Source organism: Anas acuta, chromosome Z (genome assembly GCF_963932015.1).
Source record: "Anas acuta chromosome Z, bAnaAcu1.1, whole genome shotgun sequence".
Classification (NCBI taxonomy): Eukaryota; Metazoa; Chordata; class Aves; order Anseriformes; family Anatidae; genus Anas; species Anas acuta.
Window position 1 is genome coordinate 55,856,970 of NC_089017.1, and position 24,793 is coordinate 55,881,762.

At 41.4% G+C, this 24,793-nt stretch overlaps 2 protein-coding genes across 3 annotated transcripts in view; one reads left to right on the forward strand and one right to left on the reverse strand.

Moving 5' to 3' along the window:
- Positions 1–12,037, forward strand: part of CAMK4 (calcium/calmodulin dependent protein kinase IV) — a 163,897-nt gene extending 151,860 nt beyond the window's left edge. Inside the window, exon 11 of the mRNA XM_068666747.1 lies at positions 2,530–12,037. Coding sequence (XP_068522848.1) covers positions 2,530–2,694 — 165 coding nt within the window. The 3' untranslated portion in view covers positions 2,695–12,037. The remainder of the gene's footprint in view (positions 1–2,529) is intronic.
- Positions 12,038–14,211: 2,174 nt separating this feature from the next.
- On the reverse strand, positions 14,212–24,179 carry STARD4 (StAR related lipid transfer domain containing 4). 2 transcript variants are annotated; one of them, XM_068666769.1, is made up of 6 exons: positions 23,905–24,179; positions 21,741–21,904; positions 21,571–21,620; positions 19,954–20,080; positions 18,661–18,775; positions 14,212–18,138 (listed from the first exon to the last, which is right to left on the reverse strand). In XM_068666769.1, the coding sequence occupies exons 2-6, from the start codon at positions 21,813–21,815 to the stop codon at positions 17,912–17,914; spliced, it is 594 nt and encodes a 197-aa protein (XP_068522870.1). In that variant the 5' UTR covers positions 21,816–21,904; positions 23,905–24,179; the 3' UTR covers positions 14,212–17,911. The 2 variants fall into 2 exon arrangements, with proteins under 2 accessions (XP_068522870.1, XP_068522869.1); XM_068666768.1 differs by lacking the exon at positions 21,741–21,904 and having other exon boundaries at positions 23,905–24,178.
- Positions 24,180–24,793: the final 614 nt, after the last annotated feature.

Below are 24,793 nucleotides of genomic sequence, written 5' to 3' on the forward strand. Positions count from 1 at the left end.
ATATAGAGAGATAATATAGAAATACTTATCAATATGAAACAGGAACATAAGCCATCCTGCTGTATGATCTAGAGCTAGCATTTTCGACATCTTGGGCTGTGATTAATAGGCCCAAAATATGTGTTTGCAAGTACCTCTGAGAACAAATGTGGAATTACTTATCTGGAAATTAAGTGTTGTAAGGCAAGACTGCAGGCAGGACCTGCAGTGAGAATTCCATTAGATTTTGTGTCACCACATTGCTCTTTTACAATCTAATCTATTTATCTGCCTTGGTAGGAAGCAGGGAAAAAAAAATAAGATGCAAATTGCAGGTGACTGGGCATCTAACTGGTATAATGTCAGGAAAATTCTTTTTTCCCTAGTCCCTTCTTCAGTTGTTCAAGATTTGTGTCTGCTTAGAAGAAACTTCCAGGGCTACTTCAGCATGGAAATCATTCCCAAGAGCTACTTGGGAAACTGCCTTTGTAGCCCTGGGGAACAAGAGTTAAAAGCATCTTGACTGTGAACTTTACAATATCATGCAAAATGAAATTCATGAAGAAATTACCCTTAATTTTGTTTTTGATTATTTTTTTCAGTGTTATTAGGGAACTGTGACAGAGAATCACTACAGAGCGAAGAAAAAAGTTTTGTCATTTATTAAGTTCTTGGATGCGGTAGATATAATTCAGTGATGCTTTGCCCCTGCAGAGCTGGCTAAGCGTGTCTATTAACATTGCTCCCTTCCAAAAGATTTCTGTAACCTTACAGCAGGATTGCTGTGCATTCATTGAAGAAGCTGTATAACGTTGTTACATCAAAATGATTTAAGAGCACTGAACAAAGTCATAAAATTCATTATTTCTGAATGAACTGTTACATTCCCTGCCCAGGAGGTCACAAAGAACCATGTGCCCTTTTTGCATGTTTTGGTCTTGATTCTCTATAGTCTTACAACTTTGACAACTAGCTTGATTTTTTGAAGTTCAGTTTATTTAGACCAATTTAGTCAACAAACTTGTACCTCTGTGTTTAAAAGCTGTTGCTTTTTATGAATTTATTTCTTCATTGCTTTTCCGTCAAAGGCTAAATGACCAATTCTGTAATTATTAATTAAAAATAATTTATTAAAGTTTGCAGTTATTGTACAGTTTTAGTTTTATACCTACATGCATATAAAACAAACTGTAAATTTATAGATAATTAATTCTTGTTCATGAAAACAAGAACGAAGAAGAAAAACAGGCAGTGAATAAAAACTATTTATTTTGTTAATATTATAAGAATAATATAAAATTACACTTTCTGTCCCAGCATACGAGACCAGTTACAGACTTTTCTTTAAATAAAGGAATATGTTACAGAATAATTCTAAAGCTCTCAGTTATTATATATTTTTTATAGATTTGTTGATTTTTTTCATAAATATTTACATGCCTAGTGAGAGTAAATGACATTAAAAGTATCTTTATACATTCAAATATCAAGTGGCTTGTTCTGTTTGTAACCTGTTTTCTGAAATGCTCTCGCCATTTAATATAGATACCTGTGATTTTCCTTTAAGAGGTCTAGACTCCCACCTTCAAAATTCCCACTTTTATTCTGTCATTTTGACTTCATATTCTGATGATGATTCTTCACTGATGCCAACTTTTATATAACCTGTTTTTTCATTAGTATCTTTTTTTGTCTGTTTGCATGGTTGTTTTGTTGTTGTTGTTGTTTTGTTTGTTTGTTTGTTCTTTATTTTTTTTTCACATGGTCACCTCTACAAAACTATCCACAAATACATATAAACCTTCTCATCCCTTCCTGCAGACCCACGTCCGTGATGCTTATGCAAACAGCCACCTAGGTCAACAAGACCTAGAGTTGTCGTACACAAAGACAGTGTTTCTTCTTTCTGTTTTTGTTTTGTTTTGGTTTGGTTTTGGTTTTGGTTTTCTGGCAATAAAGGCAAGGGCTAAGAAAACTGCCTTTATGTGTGTCCTCCCTTTTTGATGTTTTTGACATTTTATACGCTATGAGAGCCTGTCCCAAAAATTTACTTCTTTGTATATGTGTCTGTAAATATATATATGTGTTTATACATATATATGTGCATATGTGTAAATGCAACCTTATGGGCAGCTGCCCATATGCCATCCACTGGTGTGCTTGGCATATGCAGTAGTGATAAATATTGTTTCCCTTGAGTAATCAATGGTAATAAATTTATTGGTAAAATGGAAAAGAACTCTGTTTTTGCCATCTAACTTCAGAGCAGGAGGTTTGAAGTAGTTTTTAAAAATAACACCACATGTGCAGATGAAATAAAATTCCTGTTCACGTTGGTGAACTTTGTAACCTTATGAAAGCAGCTCTTTTAAACCTCAGTCCAGTATTTCAGATGCCCTTCTAAATCTGACTGAGCTCATGCAGGTATCTGGATGACATTACCATGAACAGCAAGCACCATAATGTTTCCCAGCACAGTGTGATGCTAAGGCTGTAATGCTGGCAGGCTGTGTCCTTTAAGGAGTGATTGTTTGATCCTCTCTTTCTCAGGCTGCAGTGAAAGCTGTTGTGGCATCGACTCGCCTTGGCAGCGCCAGCAGTCACAGCACTCATGACAGCAACAAGCCCAGCCGTAACCCATCTCCCGTCCACGACGGCAAACCTGAAGAGAAACCCACTCAGGAAGCAGAAGCAGCTCCAGAAGAAATGTCTTAGGTCAATGTGCTTCCTTGTTTCAGCTGAAATCTGTCATTTCATACACCAGCTAACTTGTCATTCAGCAAGAGAGATTCGTAAGCTTGACCTCTCTGGTTCTGCTTTGGGGTGCCAAACGCACTGGCTGGTGATTCTACCTTCAATGCATGTGACTGCTTATGAAAATAGTAAACTGTTCCATAAGGCATGTCATGGAAACAGTGTTCTTTGCAGTAATACTGGCAGGTGAAAACATGGGAATGAATAACTACCTACCATAATGCGTATACTCCATATACATCTATACAGTGTTTCTAGATGGCGTTTGAAACAAATACTATTTAATTCAGTTTTACGGAAGTAGGTGTCTTCTGTATGTCATGACTTTCTTTGAACTGCTTCCTTTCAGATTCATAGTCCTGCAGTAGACAAAATGGAAGGAAATACCAAACAAATAGCTTTTAAAAATAATGTATGAAATAATGCTTTTTACCTGTAAAGTTAAAAAATAATGAAAAAAGAAAAAAAAAAAAAAGAAAAAAGAAAAAAGAAAAAAAGAAAGTGTTTGGGGATTTATATGCAAGAAACATTCCACTACTTCTGGGAAGAAATTGAAATGTTAGTTTGACTGGGCATGAAAATGTACATTCCTCAAGCTTGTTTTGAGAATGCCTTACTCTGACTTTTCCTGTTTATATACAGCATTTTAATGACAACCAAAATTACTCAGACTTCTGCTATCTCATTCTCTAGTAAACTGTTAGCCAAACGAAATGACAGAAGAATAGGGGATTAGAGTAAATGCAAATTTTTTGAATGCCGTTGTATTTACTCATGTATTTCTAAACTGTGCAGCTAGAAAACGTTTTTATAGGGCCTAAGGGAATAATCTGCAATTACAAAAGTTTTAAATGCTTGAAGGAAGCTATTCCACAACATAATGATTTTGCTCTGGGGAAACACTCTTATACAAGGTCTGGGAGACAGTAGTGTAATCTGGCTGCTTCCTAGATAGTTTAACCTCACGAGTAACCCATCTCACTCGTCAGTGCAGTTAGTTCAGATTTTCCCAACAAAGGGCCCCTCCCGCAAAATGATCCACCAGCACAGATCTTGCATCCACTTAGAGCTCCTGTGTCTGAAGTTACAAGCCATGTGCATGGATCAGCTTGTGAAATTAGGATCAGGCTCTTCAGCTGTCTTAGTCCTTTTTTTTTTTGAATGTGATCGATAGGAACTGAGAAACTATCAAGAATCAGTATGTATGGCCGTTTACACTTCTTTGTTATCACTTTGATAGCATGGGGATTTCATAATGTTATTGATGTATTACAGAAATTGCAAAAAGAATCTGATGTACAACAATGTCATTTGTGTTTGTTAAACTTTTTAATGATGATAGTTACCTAAAACCCTTACACGCTCAACATTCCTCATTTGCTTTGTTTTTATTTTAAGTTAGGCCTTGCACAACTTGCTTTCAAAAATATATTGGCTTCCAAAAATAGTCACTGATAAAATATTCAAATATTCAGTAGCTACATTTCCTGATGAAATTAAAATAAAAGGTTCAAGGATGTCACTCACATGGTAGGTTTTCTAAATAAAATGTAATTTAGCTTAACACAAGAAAGAAGAGATAAGATACTGTCTTTACAAGTTATGGATGCATGCTAATGAATGTACTGTACTTGATTTTTTTTCCCATTTCCATTTCTTAAAACTCTTTGAACTTGTACAAAAAGATTTGCTAATTGAGTGAGGTTGAAATATAAAGTACATGCATCCAGCTTTTCCCTAGGTGGTGGCACACTTTGAGGCAGTACAGGGCCGTCAGCTGGAGAGGCTGGCAAGGGCCAGGCAGCTGTAGAGTCATGCTGAGGTCTCTGCCTGATCTTATCATTCTCACTGTGAGCAGGGCAACAAGACACGTTTGCAGATTTTCCCTTGGAAAAAAAATCCTGTAGGAATAACCACTTTGGAGAAGGTGATGGGTTCATCCATCTGCCTCATTTTTTGCTGTCTTTCTTGTCTCCTATGAAGGGACTGCAGGACTAATGCATTTCTCAGCCACAGGTCTCCTCCCTCACAGCCTTGGAGGCATCGAAGTTGGGTCAGTGAGGGGGGTTAGATTTTGTAATGTTTCATCCTTCAGTGGGGACAGTTGCCTCTGACCTACAAAAGTCATTGCACACCTATCAGTGCTTGAGCAGAAATATCTTCATCTGAAACATGGTGTGTCTGAGATGAAAAGTAATATAGTTCTAGTTGAGTCTTAAATGTATATGCTGCTAAATTACACCGTGGTGTATCATAACTATGAACCAGCTCCATGCAACCAGAGACTGCTCTGTGAAAGCATGATCTTGGCAGCAGCTCAGGCTTGCGCATGAAGGCTCTGGGGCTTAAAATGGTTTTGCTTAGTTTTCTTTCATTATGTTCACTTTGAAACAATCAGGACGTCTGTGCTGAAGGAATTACCAATATGTGACTCAGGAAAATAGCATGGTTGGTATGACAATACTGTGCAGAAGGAACAGCAGCACCAGGGTGTATGCACTTAACTGAAGAAGGGAATGTTATGTGCATTGGTTTTGTCTGGAAAATCACACCCCATAATTCAGACCTGGGAGTGCAATGCCAGTGCTGTGTAATATTGTGGATAAAAAATACAAACACACCCTAAAGCTATTGGAGGCAGGCCAGTTCCACATCTGCAGTTATAAACTAGGTAAAAAATTAATAATGTCCTTTACTGTTGAAACCCTAAACTTTAAATTTTTAAAGTGTTCAATGTATCAGCAGAGTTCCTCAGGTACAAAAGGGAAAACCTTGCCATCTTCCTGAAATATCTGAACTTTTCCTTTATATGGAAATTGTAGTATTAGGCAATTAAAAGCTAAAATTTGGGAGTTATACTGCGGAGCTGGCAGCTGTTAAACTGACAGTGATTTCATGCCTTTGCACAAGAAGAGGGTTTTTTACAAGTTCAGAAAGATTCACTCTGAAACAGTAACAGATTTCCTATCCTTCTGAATACCTTGTGGTTTTGCTTATGACACAGTAAATTGCACTGCATCCACCCACTGATGTCTTGTTAGCTGAAGATTGTATTTTTCAATTCTATCAAATTGTAATTTGGCATCGTGCAAGTAAAGATGCAGGCACACCATAATCAAACTTCTGAATGCAAAAGACCATAAGAGCAGGATTTTGATCCAACATGCCCTTCAGAAGATGGGCAGTAACAGCTTAGTCCCTGCAGGAGAGCTGGCTGTCAGGCATGTGAAGGTGAGTGACTGAGCATCCCCTTTGCGAGGACCCATGCCTTGGTGAATAAAGCAAAGTGCTGTGAAAAGCTACATGGTGCTAGAGTGGGATGAATATGGCAACCAAAAAGTCTTGGGAAGGGTCTTAGGCTAGCAGGAGCAGGCAGTCACAGGCTGTTGGGGGCTGCGGCTCAGCATTTGTTGAGTAAGGATCTGTCTCCTGCCACTCCTGCTGCCAGTGAGGCATGGATGCATCTGGAAGTCACAGGGAAGTGAGGACACCTCCACAGTTATCACAGAATCACAGAACCATTTCCAGGTTGGAAAAGACCTCTAAGGTCACCTAGTCCAACCTAGCACTGACAAGTCTGCCACTAAACCAAGTTTCTAAATTCCTACATCTACATGTTTCTTGAAGACCTCCAGGGATGTTCCCTGGGCAGCCTGTTCCAATGCTGCACAACTTTCAGTAAAGACATTTCTCCAGCAAGGAGAGAGAAGAAGGTGTTAAGAGCTGTAAGAGTCCAAATTAGTGGATGGATAGCAGTATTTGCTAAACAGCAAGTACAGGAGGACTCTAGAAAATACACACATTTCCAAACAAGTGGCAACTGCTCCTCAGCTCCTGCACATGTCCTGGGGCATGCTGTTGGCAGAGTCCTGCCATGCAGCCCTCTGTTCTTTCAAGAGAATCACATGGAAATATGGGTGGAGGACTCACAGCAGATCCTTGCACAGTGCCCTGTGTATTGTCTGCTTCCAGAGGGATGGACGCTCACAAGTCTCGGCACAGTGCCCTGTCTCCTGGCTTGTGCAAACATTTTGTATATTTCTTGGCAAATAATTCAGTTTTGTGGGGCTGACTCCACTTGTTGCTGCTCAGGTTACTGGAGTGCAGCCTATGTAGGTATGGCATTCAGTAATAAACATACCTTTGTATAAGGGAGCAAAGCAGAAATGCTGCTGACCAAGCAGGATGCACAGCTGTACCTAGAGCACAGTGGCAGTGATACAAGAAAGTCCTGAAGATACCAAAGGTAACCAACAGACAGCACAGAACATCCTTAAAGCTACCTTACAGAACAGTAGTAGCTTAAAGAATGTCCTCTCTTCCCCTTTAGAATCATTCTGGTTAGATCATACAACCACAGTGATGAAAGATAATTCTGCTGTTGTATAAAGAATATTTGTTTCCCAGCTAAACCCCTACACAATACTGCATTGTATTGAACAAAAGTCAGTAGCCGTGTTGGAAAATAAGAAGTATGATAAGAATCTAAGATGAGAAAAATAGGAATAAAATAAACACCTGGTCTAGTTATCTCTGGAATGTAAGGATATTGGTTCCAGAACATGTATACATTTCTACTTACAAGACTGTACATTCTCCACATAAGCAAAATTTTGCTTTATGCCTGGGAGTTCAAACTTCTGGCCAGAGTAATTAAGTGAAGATCAATGGAGGGTCATTACAAACACAGAGTGTAACCTTTGCAACGTGAATCCTCTAACGTAAGGATGTAACAACGTACATGTATACGATTAAAAATCCTGCAAAACAACAACAATGAAAACCTGCTTTGCATGATCTTCATCCCCTCCAGAGTGGAACGGAGAACAAAAACACAGTCATTGTGGGAAGGCCTTCAGATCTTGTTGGGATAGGCATGGCACATAAGCAGGAGCAGAACAAAATAGTCACAGTGGCCCAATTCTGAATTTATCAATAAAATTAAATTTAAAGCTTTATATATATATAAATATATACATATGCTCAAACAACTGTGTAAAGTTATTGAAAGAAGCAGAGACTGCCAGAGTCTTTGAGACCCCTGTCTGCATTAGCAGCTACAGTAACTTTCTAAGTCATCCTCTGCCATTTGCCAGCATTGCTCAGCTGGAACTGAAACCATAGTGTTTCACATTCCTACATACATGGATCATGTCCAGATGACATTCAGTGTAATGGACATCAGCACATGAAAGATTAATAAACACAGAGGAACAGAGTTTTCCCCATCTCAGGCCCCTTTCTACCAAGACACAGCTGGGAAAAGAGTGCTTCAGTGTCCTCATCTCTTTGCAAGCCAAGGACACGGGGCCAAGTGGGGTGACAACACCAGTACAGCATTTTGTGGTGAGTGAGAGCTGCCCTGAACAGCACCAGAAGCCCCTGCCCAGCTGTGCTCCATCCACAGCACGTCTGAGCAGGAACTGAGAATCTAACCCCTAACTTGTACACCGGGAAGACAATTATTGTCCAAAGGGCGTTAAACGCCATGTGTTTGCTCCTATAAAATAGCAGAGAGATCCTCCTGTAATGAAGAGCATCCACTGCTTTCTTCTGCCTGCCTGAGATGCAGCACTGGAGACTGTTATATGCCGATACGTAGAGAGCAAAGCTTAAAAGAAAAGGCTCTTTTGTGTATTTCCAGTAGAAACACTGGTTTCGAGAACTGGTGACATGCAGTCAGGGCCAGACAGCCTGTTGTTTTTCTTCCCCTCTAAGCTCCATCCTCTTTCCTGGCCACAGACCCCACGGGGCACCCGGGAAGTGCCACCAGCTGCCAGCCAGCGGGCAAGGAGCCTCTGACACTTGGCAAGTTTTGGATATGCTGTCCTGACAAACCTGCCATGGCCCTTGGGTCTGTCAGATGGTTTCACCCTTCTTCTTTGAATAGATTGTACTCCAAAAAGTCTGGGTGCACTGCTGAAGTATGAACGTATTCCCATATGAGCCGTCCTTGGTGTGATCAGTCGTTGCCAGTCAGTTCCCAGGTGGTGTCTCCTCTTCCTCCCCATTTCCTAGAGTCACACTGCCTTCTGGCGCCTTCTGTTTCCTTTCTCAGAAGCATATACCTGGCTGACAGAAATAGCACAAAGCTATGCAACAAATGCCAGAGCCCGCAAAGAGTTCAGCAACTTGTGTTATTTTCTAAACAGAAGACAAAGGCACCTGGTTTGCCTCAGATGCTTTGGGGCTGCCAGCTGGTAACACTGAGGGAGCGAGGGGCTCAGAGCACAGTGACACGAGAACAGCAGAAGGCCACGTGCTGCTCCTGAGCACCAGGAGCCTGTTTCATCAACTGCATTTTCCTCCTTCCATGGAGAAGATGTGGCTTCAGCCATTCCGAAGAAACACATACTCAGGAACTCCCAAAAAATTTCACTTGTGCTATGAGCAACGTTCTTCTTAATATCATGTAATTAATATCAGTTGATGTACATGTAATGGCATCCTACTTTATGCATCATTGCCACTTAAGAGTGCTGGCAGAAGAAACAGCAAAGTCAATTCATAACACTTGGTCCTCATTGTTGTCTATAAATAATACACTTTAGAATCAATCGTTCACCTACATCAGTACACATGGGAAAAGTCAATCAAACAGAGAGACAAAAATGCAATTCTTATCCCTATTTTGGGCGGACCTGAGATGGCTCTCCTAAGTGAAATTAGTGTGTCTTAGACTTCAGGCAGTTATTCTGGTAGCTCAAAAGGTGAGGCAAGCCCTTGGGTATGGTTTATAGCTGTAAATGGCCTGTGATCTCTTCCAGAGATAATATACTCCAGTAGCCACTGACTCATTTTTATTCATCCATGGAACCATACACAGAGCTCTGCTTTATCATCTCAGCCCTTGGTATTATCTGCCACATCTTTAAGAGCTACCACTTTCAGGAAAGGAAAAAAATAATACATAAAATAAAATAAAATACACAACCTTTTTTTGTTTCTCATTTAAGAAATTTAAAACAGCACTAAGTCAACAGTAGTTAGTCCAAGTTGCCTTGATGCTGCTGCCCCATGAGAGCCTGTTTTCTGACCCCTTGCAAAGCAATAGTCTTGGGCTGCGTTGAGGCGATGTTGTTTTAATCCTGCCCAAGGCTCTCTCTCTGCACACCAGACAAGCTAGAGGAGCCGTAGGCTTTGCAAATGTCCAGTGAGCAAATTACCAGTTTAAGCCATACCTGACTAAACAAACAGGGTGTATGAAGAGCAAAGTGCAAAAATCCATGGTTGTTGAAGAGACACTTATCTGAAACATTGCTGTGAAGGTCCATCTGACACATCTACTTGATGTTAACCAAAATGACAATTGGCCTAGTCACAGCAATAAAGGCACACATGATAATATCTTTACAGATTAATGCATAATGTTTACAGACATAAACCACTAAACCCTCCAAATACTAGTCCCAAGAAGCTGTGAGAAAAGAAAGCACCATACCTACAGAAACCCGAGGGAAAAAGAAAGAAGAAAAGAAAACCAAGGCATAATTTTGTCACTTAAAAATGCTAACTCTCCATAAACAAGCACAACCACCCCCACAGATCCCTAAGTACCACTGAACAATGATTTCCCACAACAGAAGTACTGGAGAATTTTGCTACCAAGTGCACCAAAGAGAGTTCCTCCTTAGTGTTGTCTGAACAAGGAAAAAGGGGAAATGTATCTGTAAGTCCTTTTCTATTTTTCAGACCTCACAATCAGCCATGCATACAAAAGGAGAGCAAATAAATCTTCTAGGTGGAAAATTCCCACCCCTGGCCCCACTTCTTTTCATTACTAAGAAATCAAAGCTGTTTTGCTTATGCTATTACTCCAGCTCCCAGTCTTGTCCTTGGTTTGCTATGGAGCATGTCTTTCTCAGCAGCATGTTGTTACTCCATAGGCCTGGAGTAGTCTTTGCTGGTGAGCAACATCACTGAGAAACATTCATGAAACTAAGCAAAATGGACAGTGTGCATATTTAGAAAAAAAAAAAAAAAAATCTCTGGAGGATTTCCTAAACCCTGCAGCAGCGGTGTCCTCTCTAGGTAACACCAACCTGGGGAGCAATGGGGACCCATAAAGCCCATTGGACCCGTGGAGTCCCAAGCAGTTGCTGTCACCAACCTACTGCCCTCACTGTAGTAGTGGGTGCCTTGTTTGCTGTGCCCAAATCTTTACTTTCTTGGCTGCAGGGACACAGTAACTAAACACTATGAGAGCTTTTACTAAGATTAATGGCAAACAAGAGCTAGCTACTGTGAGCAAATCCCAGCTGTGGCTTGGTGCTACTACGCACAACAGGAACCGCTTCCTTATTCACACTACATGCTCACGAGAAGCCATCCTAGTGCTCCTGATTAAACACCAGAAATTTCATTTAATGTTTCAGAGGGGACTTTTTTTTTTTTTTTTTTTAGAAGAACCAGTGTTAAGAGACCTTTGCTTGTGGGAAAATGAAGAACAGAAAGGTCGGCTGATCCAGCGGGATGAGTAGGGACTAGAAGAAGAGGGGAAGGGTCAGCATGTCTTTCTCACCTGGGGGAAGCAATTTGTTAGTTTGAAGATGCAGTACTATGATGTCTTCTTGCAAGCCTGGGAGGCACCGAGCAGCCTGGTTGGCTGCTCCAGCCCCTTGCTAAGGAGCTCAGAGTCACATTATTCCTCTGCCTGAGCTGTTTTTCACCTGGGGTGGTACAGTATGTGAAGGGCTAATGAAGGGCTTGGCCTTGGTTTGGAGGCTCCTGGTGGCTCTTGGCTTTGAGGCTGGATGAGGACCAAGACAAAAGAAGGAAGCTTTGTGCTTGCCTTGATTAAAGATGAGCATAAACTGCACAGGTAGGGTATGTGCTGATGCTGCTAAGGCAAACAGACAAATGGTGCTATGGACTTGTAACACGAAATATGTTAGTTATAAGCCTGTTACAGAAGCTCATCATCTCAGAGCAATGGTGGTTGGACTCCTAACAATAATGAAGATACGTGTAAGAAAACTTGTACTGTCAACACTGCTTGTACTAGCAAAGATGTGACTAAGTAGAAATTCATGGACTGCTTGTTTAATTGTACACATTTACTTCAGACTAAACCCGTTTGTGTAGTAACTTTTCTGATACTCTGTATAAATGAACCGGAGAGAAACTGGAACCAGAAAGAGTCAGCTTTGTTGTTTCAGTGTTTTATTGGGGACCAATGTACCTGCTTGTGTGCTTGTATAGAAAAGCTGATAAGCTGTGAGAATACGATTTTATGGTGGAAAGTCTGTTTTTAATAAGTGGCTTGCATGACTGATCTGATGCTAAATAAAATAGTTAATCTAGACATGCTTACATCTGTTATTTGCTGACAGCTAATGTTCAGTGTGGAATAAGGGATGGTAGTCATCATTATAGCGAGACGAAATTATGTGTCTCATCAGTTCCTAGCACAGTTGTGAATTACTTCCAACTTGGCATAACATTTCAACTTCTCTTCCCTTAAAAGCTTAGCAGTTGGATTTTAAAAAAATAAAAAATAAAATAAATCTGATAAATCTGTTACAAGTAGTGGAACACAGAACAAGAGGACTGGAAGGACTACTTCAAGGTCTATCGCTGTGCTCCATGGAGGGTTCTGTGAGGTAGATAGACATTTTATTTGTTCTTAAAGACCTTCAGCAATGAAGCACTGCAAACTCCTTGAGCAATCTCCCTGTTTTGCTATTCTTGTGACCAGAAAGTGTTCTATAAAGTTCTGAGTCATTGTGTTGCAGTTAGCAGCTTGTCTATCATGGAGATCTGTTTTCTGCAAACATTTATTATGAATCCAAAGGCTACTAAAATTTTGGATTGTATCCAAATAACAAAGGACTCATGCTTGCAACTGCTCAGATGCACTCCCTTAGAGCACTGTCCAGTGAGCTTGAAGGCCTGAATTAATAACATCAACGTGCTAGCCTTAATGCTGTGCAACTGAAAACCAAATTAAAGGCAGTGCTCGGGTAGTAATCATGAGCAAGTCAGGGAATCTTACTCAGGATGGTATTTTGTTGTCCTGTACTCTGAGCTCATAACATGCCTAGGAGCTGGATCTGTGTTGCAAAGCAGGTGAGCAGACCCAGGCAGAGAGCTCAGGAAATGCTTTCTATGAGGCATGAGAGCACAGCCAAATTAGCCCCCTTGGCCAGCCTGAGCAAGTTGTTTCTTAAGTTGTTGATCTAATAATTAAGTTGTTGATCTAATAGCTTCACAGACATCACCTGTATCAAAAAAAAAAACAAAAAAAAAAAAAAAAAAACACGCTTTTCAAGGATCCTTATGTATTCATATTGGCTTGACTCACTGAAAGAGAAATTCACTTTAGAAAAGACGTTTCTGGATAATGTGCTGATTTGGGGGCACTTTAAGCCAGATGCCTAAGCAAGGGTATCTTGACACCTCTTCCTGTGGGGATCAACTGTGAAACATGTGCAAGCATCTCCTGTCATGTTCTGATATCATTTGCGTCTGTTTTCCCCCTGCTAGAGGCACAGTTCCTGGGAAGATGGACTCCACATTTATCAGTCCATACCTGTATTCTGAGTCACCAGCACACCCCAGTGAGGACTGGAAAAGGCAGAATGTATCATAAAGCTTAGCTTCTAGTCTAGGACTTCAGATGTCCCTACAGAACATTTCATCTTTAGCATGTATTTTATTAATTGCTTCCATCTTCCTGTCTTCCATCATAAAATGGGTTTAGATTAGGATTAAACATCACAGTTTTTCTTAATAATTCTAACTAGCATACTTAATCATTTTCCAATGATCTGAAGTAGCTTCTGTACCTATCTCTACCCCACTTTGTAATATGGTGAGATGTTACGTTCCCTACAAGAGTGTGCTGTATCTCAGAGGCACAGTTCCTTTCCTAAGCAAGATAAGATGGCTGCAACTCTGCTCTGAAGTAAAATGCTACAGAGCTCTCCTGCCTTCCTATTGGCTTAAAAAAAGACAAAAGCAAAGATTCTGCATATGGTACGGGTATTTTCTTCCTTTGCTTGTTTATTAAATACATGTCAAAATAAATGTTCTGGAATGTAACCCTAATACACATTTTTTGCAAGATGCTATGTGCCCATGTGTTTAGGATGCACTTAATTATGATGGTTAAGAAACCATTTCTTGAACATGTTAAAAGACAAGTAATATTAAGAGAAAACTAAGTTCTTCCACAGCAATCATGGGGTCATTAAAAATATGTATATAAAAGTTATGAGAAAATCCTACCTGTATCTTTTTCAAGATATTTTAAGTTAGCAGAAATCTGAGTCTGAGTTGTTCTGGGAAGTTAAAATCTTCCTAGGCTGAATCATGATTTTAAATAAAGATACTGGGGTTTGTTTTTAAGTATATGGAGACTGACAGTATTACATCACCATGCAGTTGAAGATGCTAGTTAATCAGACACAACTCCCCCCAAACGAGCCAAATACTACATCCAACTGCACAAGTATTGAAAAAGATGCATCATGAGTCTGTTGGAGTTCATGTTTTAATTTATTCTGGAATTGCATTCAAAATATAAAACACAAATCTCTTAAGCACTGAACACAGTCAGTTAAAACCACTGTTAAGACAGATTGATTTTTACTTTCTGAACATAGGTACAACTTGACTGGTTTCAATAGAACCATGGCTCTTTTTCCAGCAATGAACCTTATAGGTTTATTAATCACCAGTTCACACAGTCAAATAGTTCTCGTTATTTATGATTCTAAAGGAATTACACACTGTCATCACATTTTGGTCTATTAAAAGCATTATAAATTAATCAAATGTGAGATCAACGCTTGTGCTGTTCCCAGAGTATCTGTCTGTGGTACTGTTCCACCTCCTAGCAGGCTGTGGTAGAGTACAAAACAAGCAACACAATTACGCACAAGATTCAATGATGAAGGTTTTCAATGACAAACAAAAGCTAAACATGCAAATCATCTTATCATTAGCCATCCTTCCCATCCACACACACAGGAACTAGTTAAAGTGCCAAACTTTAAATAAACTGGTATATTGCCTAAGCCCCTGAAAAGAGTATTTATTTTTCCCCCCAGTTACTAGTCATATAAAAATAATTCTGATGCATTTATATATATGTACATGCTATTTCTCCAGCAAAAACTGCTATCTTGGGTGCCTCATTCAGAAGCTACTTTCAGATGACACTGTCCTGTTCTAGTTTAGCTGAAACACTAAATTGAAGTAACGAATGTAGCCTGTGACCCTTCCCAACAAAAACATTGGCTAACCTCACAAATGTGCACAAATTCTGCTGTTGTGATGATGACAGCAATCTACACAAAATAATTTACTTTGTCTCAAACTACCTCCTAACAAGCCAAGTAACATGTTCCTGCACTTCTGTCCCTTCAGTTCTCTTCCTATTTGTACCACCTTGTTCCATCTAGGCTGTCCATTACCTTAGGAGGAAAGCAATGCAGTGATGTGGAAAGAAGTTCTGATCTGATCAGTACTTGATTTCATGGCTTTCTTCGTTCTGAATGTACTCTGGTTAAAGAACAGCTCTGCCACATGATCTAACACTCCTCTCAATCCCTAGCTATATAAAAAGAAAGAAAGTTTTGATTTTAAACAAATACAATACCATATGAAACTGGACACCTTTCTTACAGTTCAGTATTACTCCACAGATGAACTGTTTAAGAATAATCAGTGTAGGGCTACCAACTATGCATTGCTTCAGCAGTGTAATCAGCATACCTTGTCAATTGTTGTGCTCCTAAACTAGAAATTTTTTTACAAGAATGTGAAATTTTTTTACAGAAATGAGAATCCCCAAAAAAATAAATCCTTAAGGTTTGCTAGCACCTTCCATGATTTCTCCTTATATGAAAACAGAAGAATTGTATTATGCTGACATAAAAACATCTAGCTCCTGTCTCTGCCTCTGTAATCTCTATTCTGTTATTAATTTTAGTGTTCAGACTCATTGGCAGAAGCAATAGACTACTGGTGTTAAAATGTATGAAGCCAGCTGAATCAGTGCTAAAGGAACAAATTATAATGTACCACAATGCAAAATAGAAGGCCTGCTTTGCTTTCAGATATTTGCCCTTCATCACAAGATCTTTCCACCCCTAGGACTGTTACTGAAAACTAAAAAGGAAATAAAATAAATAAAAAGGAAAATAAAAAGGAAACCTTCATGGAGAAAATGTATATAAAAACTACCTTCATACTTAAAATGCCAGTGATTTTCTTCCGTTTAAACGCAAGCTTTCTTTCTTTGGCTGCTCTGTGCTTCATCAGCCTATCTTTGAAAGTATAAAAAGTCATTTCACTTAACACAAATAAGGCTTGATATTCTGGAGATGTTAGAGCCCTTATAATGGGTATTTACTACAAGGACCTTGTGAACTTTTCTGCAGTATCTAGTGCTCTGCAAACATTCTCTCGTAAGAGTCTTGAGCTCCCTTCAACCTGCTTCTGTAACACTGATGTGGCTCTGTGAAGGTTTAATCTGTGCTCTTTATGGAGCGTTGGAGTATTTTGCTCTTTATACATCTGTATCAAAACCCCTCAATCAGCCCAGAAGCTTTAAAAAAAGGAGACATCAATATGCACAGATTAGTGACTATACATGAAGTCTATGCATGGCTTCCTCTGTTATCATAGGATCATTTAAATTGGAGACTACCCTTAAGATTATTAAGCCCAACCATCCACCTAACATCAAGGCAACTGCTAAACTATGTCCTTAAGTGCCAGGTCCACAAATTTCCTAAATACGTCCAGGAAGGGTGACTCCACCACTTCCCTCCTGGGCAGCCTGTTCCAATCCCTAACCACCTTTTCCATGAAGTTGTTCTTCTTAATGTCCAATCCAAAACTCCCCTGGCACAACTTGAGGCCACTGTTTTGTGTCCCTGGATTGTATGTATACAATGGTCCCACAATATTATGGTTCTAGGGTACTTTCCCAAACTACTGTGCAGCTGCACGTGCACTAGTAAAGCACAGAGATAATTACAATCTCACCTGAGCAAATGATGCATACCAACATTAAATTCTCAACGTAACATTTTAAAGAGAATTCGGGTTCCTAGCAGCACAGAGAGTAGGCTTTTGAAAGCCCCTCCTGTATAGCCACCAGCATCACTGTGAGACTGAATATCCTTAAAAATTTGATCTTCCACTATCCAGTGGCTCTGAGCAACTCTACAGCTTGTGCTTTGACCTTCAGTTCCTTGTGTTTTAAGACGTTCATTTCATTTATTGCAAAAATCAACAGAAAGCCCTAGTGCAGTACAGTCTGTACTCTTGTTTTTAAACCAATGACTATGTCTGAAGCAAGTTAGTGGTACTGTCTGTACTTCTAGTAACTCTATGTTTTTCAGTTTAGGAAGACAAAAATTAAGCGAGAGAACACAATTACATGCAAATTCAAGAAAAAATCATTTAGGAGTGCAGAGTATTACAGAGGATCCACTGGATGTTTGCTCTTTTGACAATTATTTGCATGACTAAAAGCCCACTATACTATGAAAAGACACCTGATGACTTAAATGAGCTTTGGATCAGCTGTAAAGACATTTCTTTATCTATGCACTGAGACTGTTACTTACAACAGTTATCAAGCTACAGTTACAATATCAAAGAAATGCCAGTAATGAATACTTATTTTGCTAACATGAGCAAATAACTTTCTTATGAACAGTACTGTTTAAAAATTTAGCTATGGACCATCTCAATAGTAAATCAAAGCAAATTTCTAAAACAGAAATTAAAGATGCACCTTTACAAACTACATAAACCAAAAACTTAAATATAAAAATATATATATATATTACAAAATTACATCTCCAGTGAGATGCTGCCTGTACAGCAACCTGCACCCACAAAATCCTGAGTACTCTACTCTCAATAGTGTTGGTGAGAGCCGAGTTTGTATGCATTTTTCATGCCCACACTCATCTTGTGTTTAGATTCAGACTACTCCTCACACAGTTGCAGTGTGCTGAGCAAGAAACAAAATCTTGTGCTGTGAATTAGGAATGTATGCTAAGTTACCACATCAAAGTTGTTTGGATCCTTCTACATAAAGGTTCAGGAACCATTCAGGAACAATGTTACCTCTGAACTCAGTAGCTAACCTATGCTAAACTAAACAATGTAATTTGATTGCAAGAAACGCATGGGCTTCTGAGTCACTTTTTGCCTATGTTTTCAGTGCCTTTTTGAGGTCAGAGTAGAAATTGGCCAGAGTACTAGCCATGGCAGTGTCTACTGCAGATTGTGGCAGCATCCCTCGCAGTTCTGTCTGAATGTAACCCGTCAAAAGACTGTGGTTAGGATAGTCTTTAAGAGGGACGCAGAACCAACCGCAAGGGTGATTGAATCCACGGACAAAATCAGGTCTCACCTCTCCATAGTCAAGGCTAATACCTGTCAAGGAAAACAAAAAAGAAAAGGAAAATGAATTTCAGAGAGAGAAAAAATAAAAGTTTCTACCTGGGGAATTTAGTAGTAATGACAGGAACACTTTAAGCTTTTGGATACTTGCAAACCTGAAAGGTGCCTGCTTGTCATCCACACTCCTTCACAAACAAGCTGAGCTTAACAAGCAGAAATGGACAGTAAAGACATTCCTCCCACTTACTAGGAAGCTTTTTACTTCGCTCAGTTTGCTGTATAAGCTGAGACAAACCACACAATTTGTCTCTACCACTCCTGTCCTACAGTTGGCATAAATGGGTCCTGTCACACATGAATGGCTAATGGGCAAAGCAATAACTTGTATACTTCTTTAAATCTGTAAAATCTCTAAAATACCTCTGAAATACTAATTGGAGACCATTTTATATCATTTTTGAATGTTTACTACAGAACTATACTTAATTTGAACCAAATCTTAAGGCAGACAGGTGCTGCAAAATAAGAATTGAGCAAAGGTAAGTGGTGCCTTACCACACGTTAGAAGACCATCTTCGTAGTTTGTGGTGTAAGAGAAATCAACAAACTCCCTTGGTGCTATGATATTCCAGAGCTGGCCAGCAGTGGTGTAACGCATCACACAGCAGTTCTTGTTGAGTGACAGAATGAGGAGAGTAACAAAACAAAAATATCTTATTATAATGAATACAGGGATATTTAAGCTGGTAGGCAGCTAGCCTTTTCCAAAAAGGTGGTGCAATCTTTCAGCTACATGCTGTCCAGAGAACTTCAGTGAGGTCTTAACAGAAGTGTCATTTTTGGTCTAAAGGCTGGAAGTTCTTAAGAACTTGTAGTCTGCAACTGAGCACTGCAGAGGCTGAGGGTATCTGGCTCCTTTAAACCATCCTGATTAAAACGATAGAATTTTAAGTTATGTCTGGGAACTGAAAACCATGTGGCTTTTACATTCCCTTCCCACTACCTAGCAAGTCTGAAAAGATCATGAATAAACTGCAAGAAGCTGCACTCAGTACTAAGATCCTCTGTCAAGGGCTTTTAATCCACCAAGTGAACAAAACAGAATGCAAACAAGTCTTCCAAAAAGCCGTTCTTATGAGACACTTAAGTTTGTGTAAATACTAAGGAGCAATTAGCAAAAACACATTATCATATAAATCCTCCTGAAAAGCCAGAGCACAAAACAATGCATCTGTGTTTAAGCCAGATGCCTACATGGTTTTAAAGTCATAGTGGATGTCCCCAGTAACCAAAACAAGGTTAACAACTTCTACATAACCAATTTCAAAAGTATCCCTCTTTATCAAGTCTTGCCCTCCAGTACAAATTATTTTTGCGCTCAGCACAAAGCCCTGCCACACAGCTAAGAAAACCTTCTAGGAACAGGTTGTAGTTTCTGTAGAAGCACGAGTGGATTATTAATACCAACAACCTTATTTACTGTGGAATAGATGAAAGTGAGGAGAATGTAAAGCCTCTGATGTGTAGAATATTACACTATAACTCTTCTACATGTGAATTGTACTACAGCTCCCACATCTCAGCTGCAACCTTTTAGGTTTTATTCCTTTACTTTTTTTCATTCATGGAAAGCTGAATGTCAAGCTGCAGAAGAGGGCTGTACAGCCAGAAAACATCTTCTGAAGTTACCCACAGCATGTATTCATACTGTCCATGCAAATAAACATGCACTGAAGAAAACACAAGTAAAAATATCAGTACTTATTGGAACTACTGCTTTTCTGTGATGTTAGATTCACATACATGCCTACACACATTTCCTTTAAAAATCTGTATGCAAGTCTTCACCTCTTCAAACGTTTCCATGATGTCCATTGTAGTCATTAAGCTGTCCCAGTGCAGCCTATAAGGTCCAGGGCGAATATGATCCACAATTCTGTTAGTAACATCTTCCACCACTCCTTGAGCTTTGTAGCTAGAGAAACGTAAGTTTACATTTAAGTCAGAAATTCTCATTCAGTATTCCTTTAGTTTGCAACAATACACTGACTATAATGCCTTGGTATCTGGAATTATAGTCAGTGGATAATTGTATCAGAAAGACAGTACAGAAGAAGATCCCTGTGTGTATCCTTTTCTGCAATAGGCATAATTCTAGGAAGCTTTGTCCTTATGCTGCAATCTGTATTTCTTAAATTGCAACCTCTTTCCTCAAATAAAAATCAGCATGTTTATTTCTCTAACAACTTGTTATTTTGCTGCTCTTGCAAGGGGAGCAAAGGAGGTCACCAGGGACAAGTAAAACTAAAAGCAAACAGAAAAGAGAGCAGGTATACAATGAGGAAAACAGTCACAGTCCTCATAAAGTAGAGGTAACAGTAGTAGAACCAAGCTAACAAGAAACTACATTATGCCTTGGTGGCCTATTAGAGTACCAAATAATTTGGTGTAAGACTTTACAGAACATTCATTATGTTAAGTAGATACAGAAATTTTGATTACTTGAATTACTAGGTCTCATTCTCCTGAGGGGGAAAAATTGTTAATAACCACTATTTTCAAAACACTTCTTATTCATTAAGCTCTTCTTATTAATAGTAGGCAGCCAGTCACACAACCCATTCATTTTTTCTCTTGCACGTTGCACCCCTTTTCACTCATAGTTAGCTGACTGTGGCCAACCTCAGTGTACACCAAGAATGCCAGTGCCTGGTGGGTGTTTGGAAATTTCAGTGTCCTTTTTTAAATTGGGTGTGTTCACAATCCTGGAGTCAGCTGCATATAGCAGCTGACTTTTTTGGCAGTGGTTTAACTCACACAACTTGGTGTTCATGCTAGTGTGCTGGTGGCCCAGTACACAGTCAGGAGACTTGTGGTACCTGGGGTCATCAGCTCTAGCAGATTCACCAGGACTTGCAGTACCCCGAGCGTATCAGTCCTTCAGGTACTTTCAAACACTACCTTTACACAGCACTCTTCCTTTCTTCAAACTGCTACTTTCTAATAACTATTTCTCCACTTAAACCTACCACTAACTACAGAACCCAATGACAGAAACTCACATGGGAATGGTGTTTATGTCACACATCTTTGCCACAGCTACATGCTTGATGCTTTATTCTACCAGTTGCATAGTCACTAACAGTGTGCAAACACTGACTGGCTTGTCACGCAGTAATGCTGCAGACCTACTGAACCTGTATGTGATGTATATTTCTAAGAAGTTTGGACTTATGTTGTTGCCCACATCAGCCAGTGGGAGTTTTGTGGTGTCTGGACACCAAGCAAGCACAAATCATTAAAGCATAACACCCAAAATAAATGGTACAGGCCTTTACATGACAACAAGGCATACCAGATGACCCACTTAGCTTCTCCTGTGAAGAATCAGAACCTTAATTTCTGAACTCTATAAAGCACATCTGTGAAACCTTAAAAATTGATCTAGTCTGCAGGCAAACTTACAGGTATCCACTGAATTCCTCTGATGGTTTACGCCACACCGTTGCATCTTTCTGAAATAAAATGGAAGATATGACGTTACTTGTCACTTACATACCATTCTAAGATGTCGAGAAAATGCCTCAGTTTTTCTAATGAAAAGCAAAATTACGCTATCATTAACTGTGGCTCACCCCAAAGTGCTCTCTTGTATATTTGCCTGTAGAAAAGCAGACGTCTTTCAGACGTCTTTGCTGGTAATCCTCCATTCTTTCAAAAAAATCAGTCAATTGCCTTTCTCTATATCAAGTACGAGAAGTCTGAGAAGATAAACAGCTTTGCAGGCCAAGCCAATTTACTAGGAATACATACAGAGTAACAGAAAGACATATTAGATACAGCTTTTCAATTAAAGGCAACTGGAAAGCCATTATCCAGACAGGAAGACCATACAGTCTGTGCCTGCACTCCTGTAACACATGACCAAGCAGATGTGTACAGGAAGTACTGACAGTAGCACACAAGCAAGCTTAAATTACCCTTCCCTCCCACATGCCTGACTGGAAATGTCTTGCAAAGTGGTCTATTTGTTTTAGAGTATGCCAGATAAAATAAGGAAAATGGTAACCTCTGATTATTATCTAACTATAAAATGGAACCTATGTACAGAATCTCTGAAATTCATCATTAAAGAGAATACTACCTACTTTTTGCTTGGGATCATGACTACATAAGCTCTAAGGCCTAAACGTCCTAAACAACAGTAGCGTAAGTACTGCATCCACAAGTACACAACAGTGGGATCGAGTCCACCCTCAGCACGTTTGCTGATGACACCAAGCTGAGTGGTGCAGTCAACACGCGGGAGGAAAGGAAGTGATGTCATCTGGAGGGACCTGGACATGCTGAGAGGTGGGCCTGTGAGAACCTCATGAAATTCAACAAGGCCACATACGAGGCCCTGCAACTGGGTCAGGGCAATCCCAAGCACAAACACAGGCTGGACAGAGATTGAGAGCAGCCCTGAAGAGAAGGACATGGGGGTGCGGGTTGATGAGAAGCTCAACACAAGCCAGCAATGTGTGCCTGCAGCCCAGAAAGCCAACTGTGTCCAAGGCTGCACCCAAAGTAGTGTGGTGAGCTTGGTGATGGAGGTGATTGTCCCCCTCTGCTCTGTTCTCATGAGACCCCACTGGACCACTGCGTTCAGCTCTGGCGCACCCAGCACAAGAAGGACATGGATGTATTAGAACAATTCCAGAGGAGGGCCATGAGGATAATCAGAGTCCTATGAAGAGAAGTTGAAAAAGTTTGAATTGTTCAGCCTGGAGAAGGCTCTGGAGAGAACTTAGTGGCCTTTCAGTACCTTACTGGGTATGTAGCAGTAGGTAATGGCTTTAAACTAAAAGATTTATATTAGATATATGGAATAAATTCTTCATTCTGAGAGTGCTGAGAACAGGTTGCCCAGAGAAGCATTCATTCTCTTCAAGGGGGGGAGGGGGGGGGAACTTCTCATACCATGGAGGCTCTGATAAACAGTCACAGCTTGAAGGCAATGAAAACATATGAAGCAACATGAGGGAAGGAACAGACAGTGATCTCACATTTTATGAGGAAGACATTTGGAAGCTGAAGCATGTGTTCTTGAAGACTTTTTTCAAACATAATTGATTCTACGATTATTGACAAAAAGAGATACCAAAAGCCAGCAAATCCTAACTACAAGGCTGTGGCTGGTTAATTAGAAAGTACAAGTGAGCATATCACAGCACTGCTAGCTCTAGCAGTATTTCAAATTTTCACAGAATCATTCAGGTTGGAAAAGACCTTCAAGATCACCTGGTCCAACCACCCCCCTATCATCAATGTCACCCACTAAACCATGTCCCTATGCACCAGGTCCAGCCTGTCCTTGAACACCCCCATGGATGGTGACTCCACCACCTCCCTGGGCATCCCATTCCAAAGCCTGACTGCTCTTCCTGAGCAGAAATGTCTCCTCATTTCCAACCTGAACCTCCCCTGGTGCAACTTGAGGCCATTCCCTCTGGTCCTATCACTAGTTACCTGTGAGAAGAGGCCGACCCCCAGCTCCCCACACCTCCCTTTTGCTTCAAGCCCCAGCCCCACACAGCTAGGATTGTGCGGGCCTTCCACATCAACAAGCCATGACACACTATGTCCGGGAAAACCCCTCCTGCCATCCCAAGCTGCCCTGTCCATGCAGGTTCACTTCAGAGGGCCTCTCAGAACGCCCTGCGATAACAGCCAGATGCCTCACACCCCGTCACACCCCGTCACACCCCTCTCTCTCTGTTGTTGCTCCCAGGGGGTGACCTGCAGCCGCCCACTCACCGTTTTCTTGGCGACCCGCCACTCGCTGTCCGCGATGCCGTGGTACTGCACCAGGGTGTTCCGCAGCTTCGTGGCCAGGGGCGCCGCTCTGGGCAGCGGCTCCATCTCGCTCCCCCGCGTACCGCACACACACACACACACTCACACGGTCGCCAGCGGGGCCCGGAGCCGCTCCCCGGTCACGGAGGCCGATGCCGGGTCCCGGAGCCCCCCGCTCACCGCCGGCCGCCGCGCTCCGCCCGCCCAACGGCCGCCCAACCGCCGAGCAACGGCCGCCCAACGGCCGACGGCGGCAGCCAATGGGAGCGCGGCCGGCTCGGCGCCGCAGCCAATGGCGAAGCTGCCCGCCCTCGGGAGAGCGCGCGCGGCGGGCGGGCTGTGGGGAGGGGCGGGGCGGGGCGGGGCCGGAGCGGTCCCCGCCCAAGCTCGCGGCCGCCCGGCATGGCGCGAGGCGCCGGCGGCGTGACGTCACGAGCTGGCGGCCGCAGGGCGCCTGCCCGTTGGCTGCCGCGGGGAGGGCGGGCGCTCTGATTGGCCGAGGGGAGCAGGGTTTTCCGTCAGGCTCCTGCCCGTCAGCGCGCCCGGGGGCGGGGCCTGCTCACTGCCCGCCCGGCGCGCCTCAGGGGCGGGGCCGGGTTCTGTAGCGTCAGGCTGCGCCCGGGGGGAAATGACGCCTTTTTCTTCGAAAATGACGATTTTTGGTTAAAACTAGATTTATAGAGTCACAGAACCATTAATGTTGGAAAAGCCCTCCGAGGTCATCCGGTCCAGCCACCCCCTGCCACCAGTGTCACCCCCTACGCCGTGTCCCCAAGCACCACGTCCAGCCTCTCCCCAAACACCCCCAGGGACGGTGACTCCGCCACCTCCTCCCTCAGCAACCTGTCCC

Coding starts and splice junctions, on each gene's coding strand:
- STARD4 (XM_068666768.1), bottom strand. CDS start 24,009: ATGGAGCCGCTGCCCAGAGCGGCGCCCCTGGCCACGAAGCTGCGGAAC. Junction 21,621..23,904: donor GGCGGGTCGCCAAGAAAACG/GTGAGTGGGCGG, acceptor ATTTTATTTCAG/AAAGATGCAACGGTGTGGCG. Junction 18,776..19,953: donor TCATGGAAACGTTTGAAGAG/GTGAAGACTTGC, acceptor TCACTCAACAAG/AACTGCTGTGTGATGCGTTA.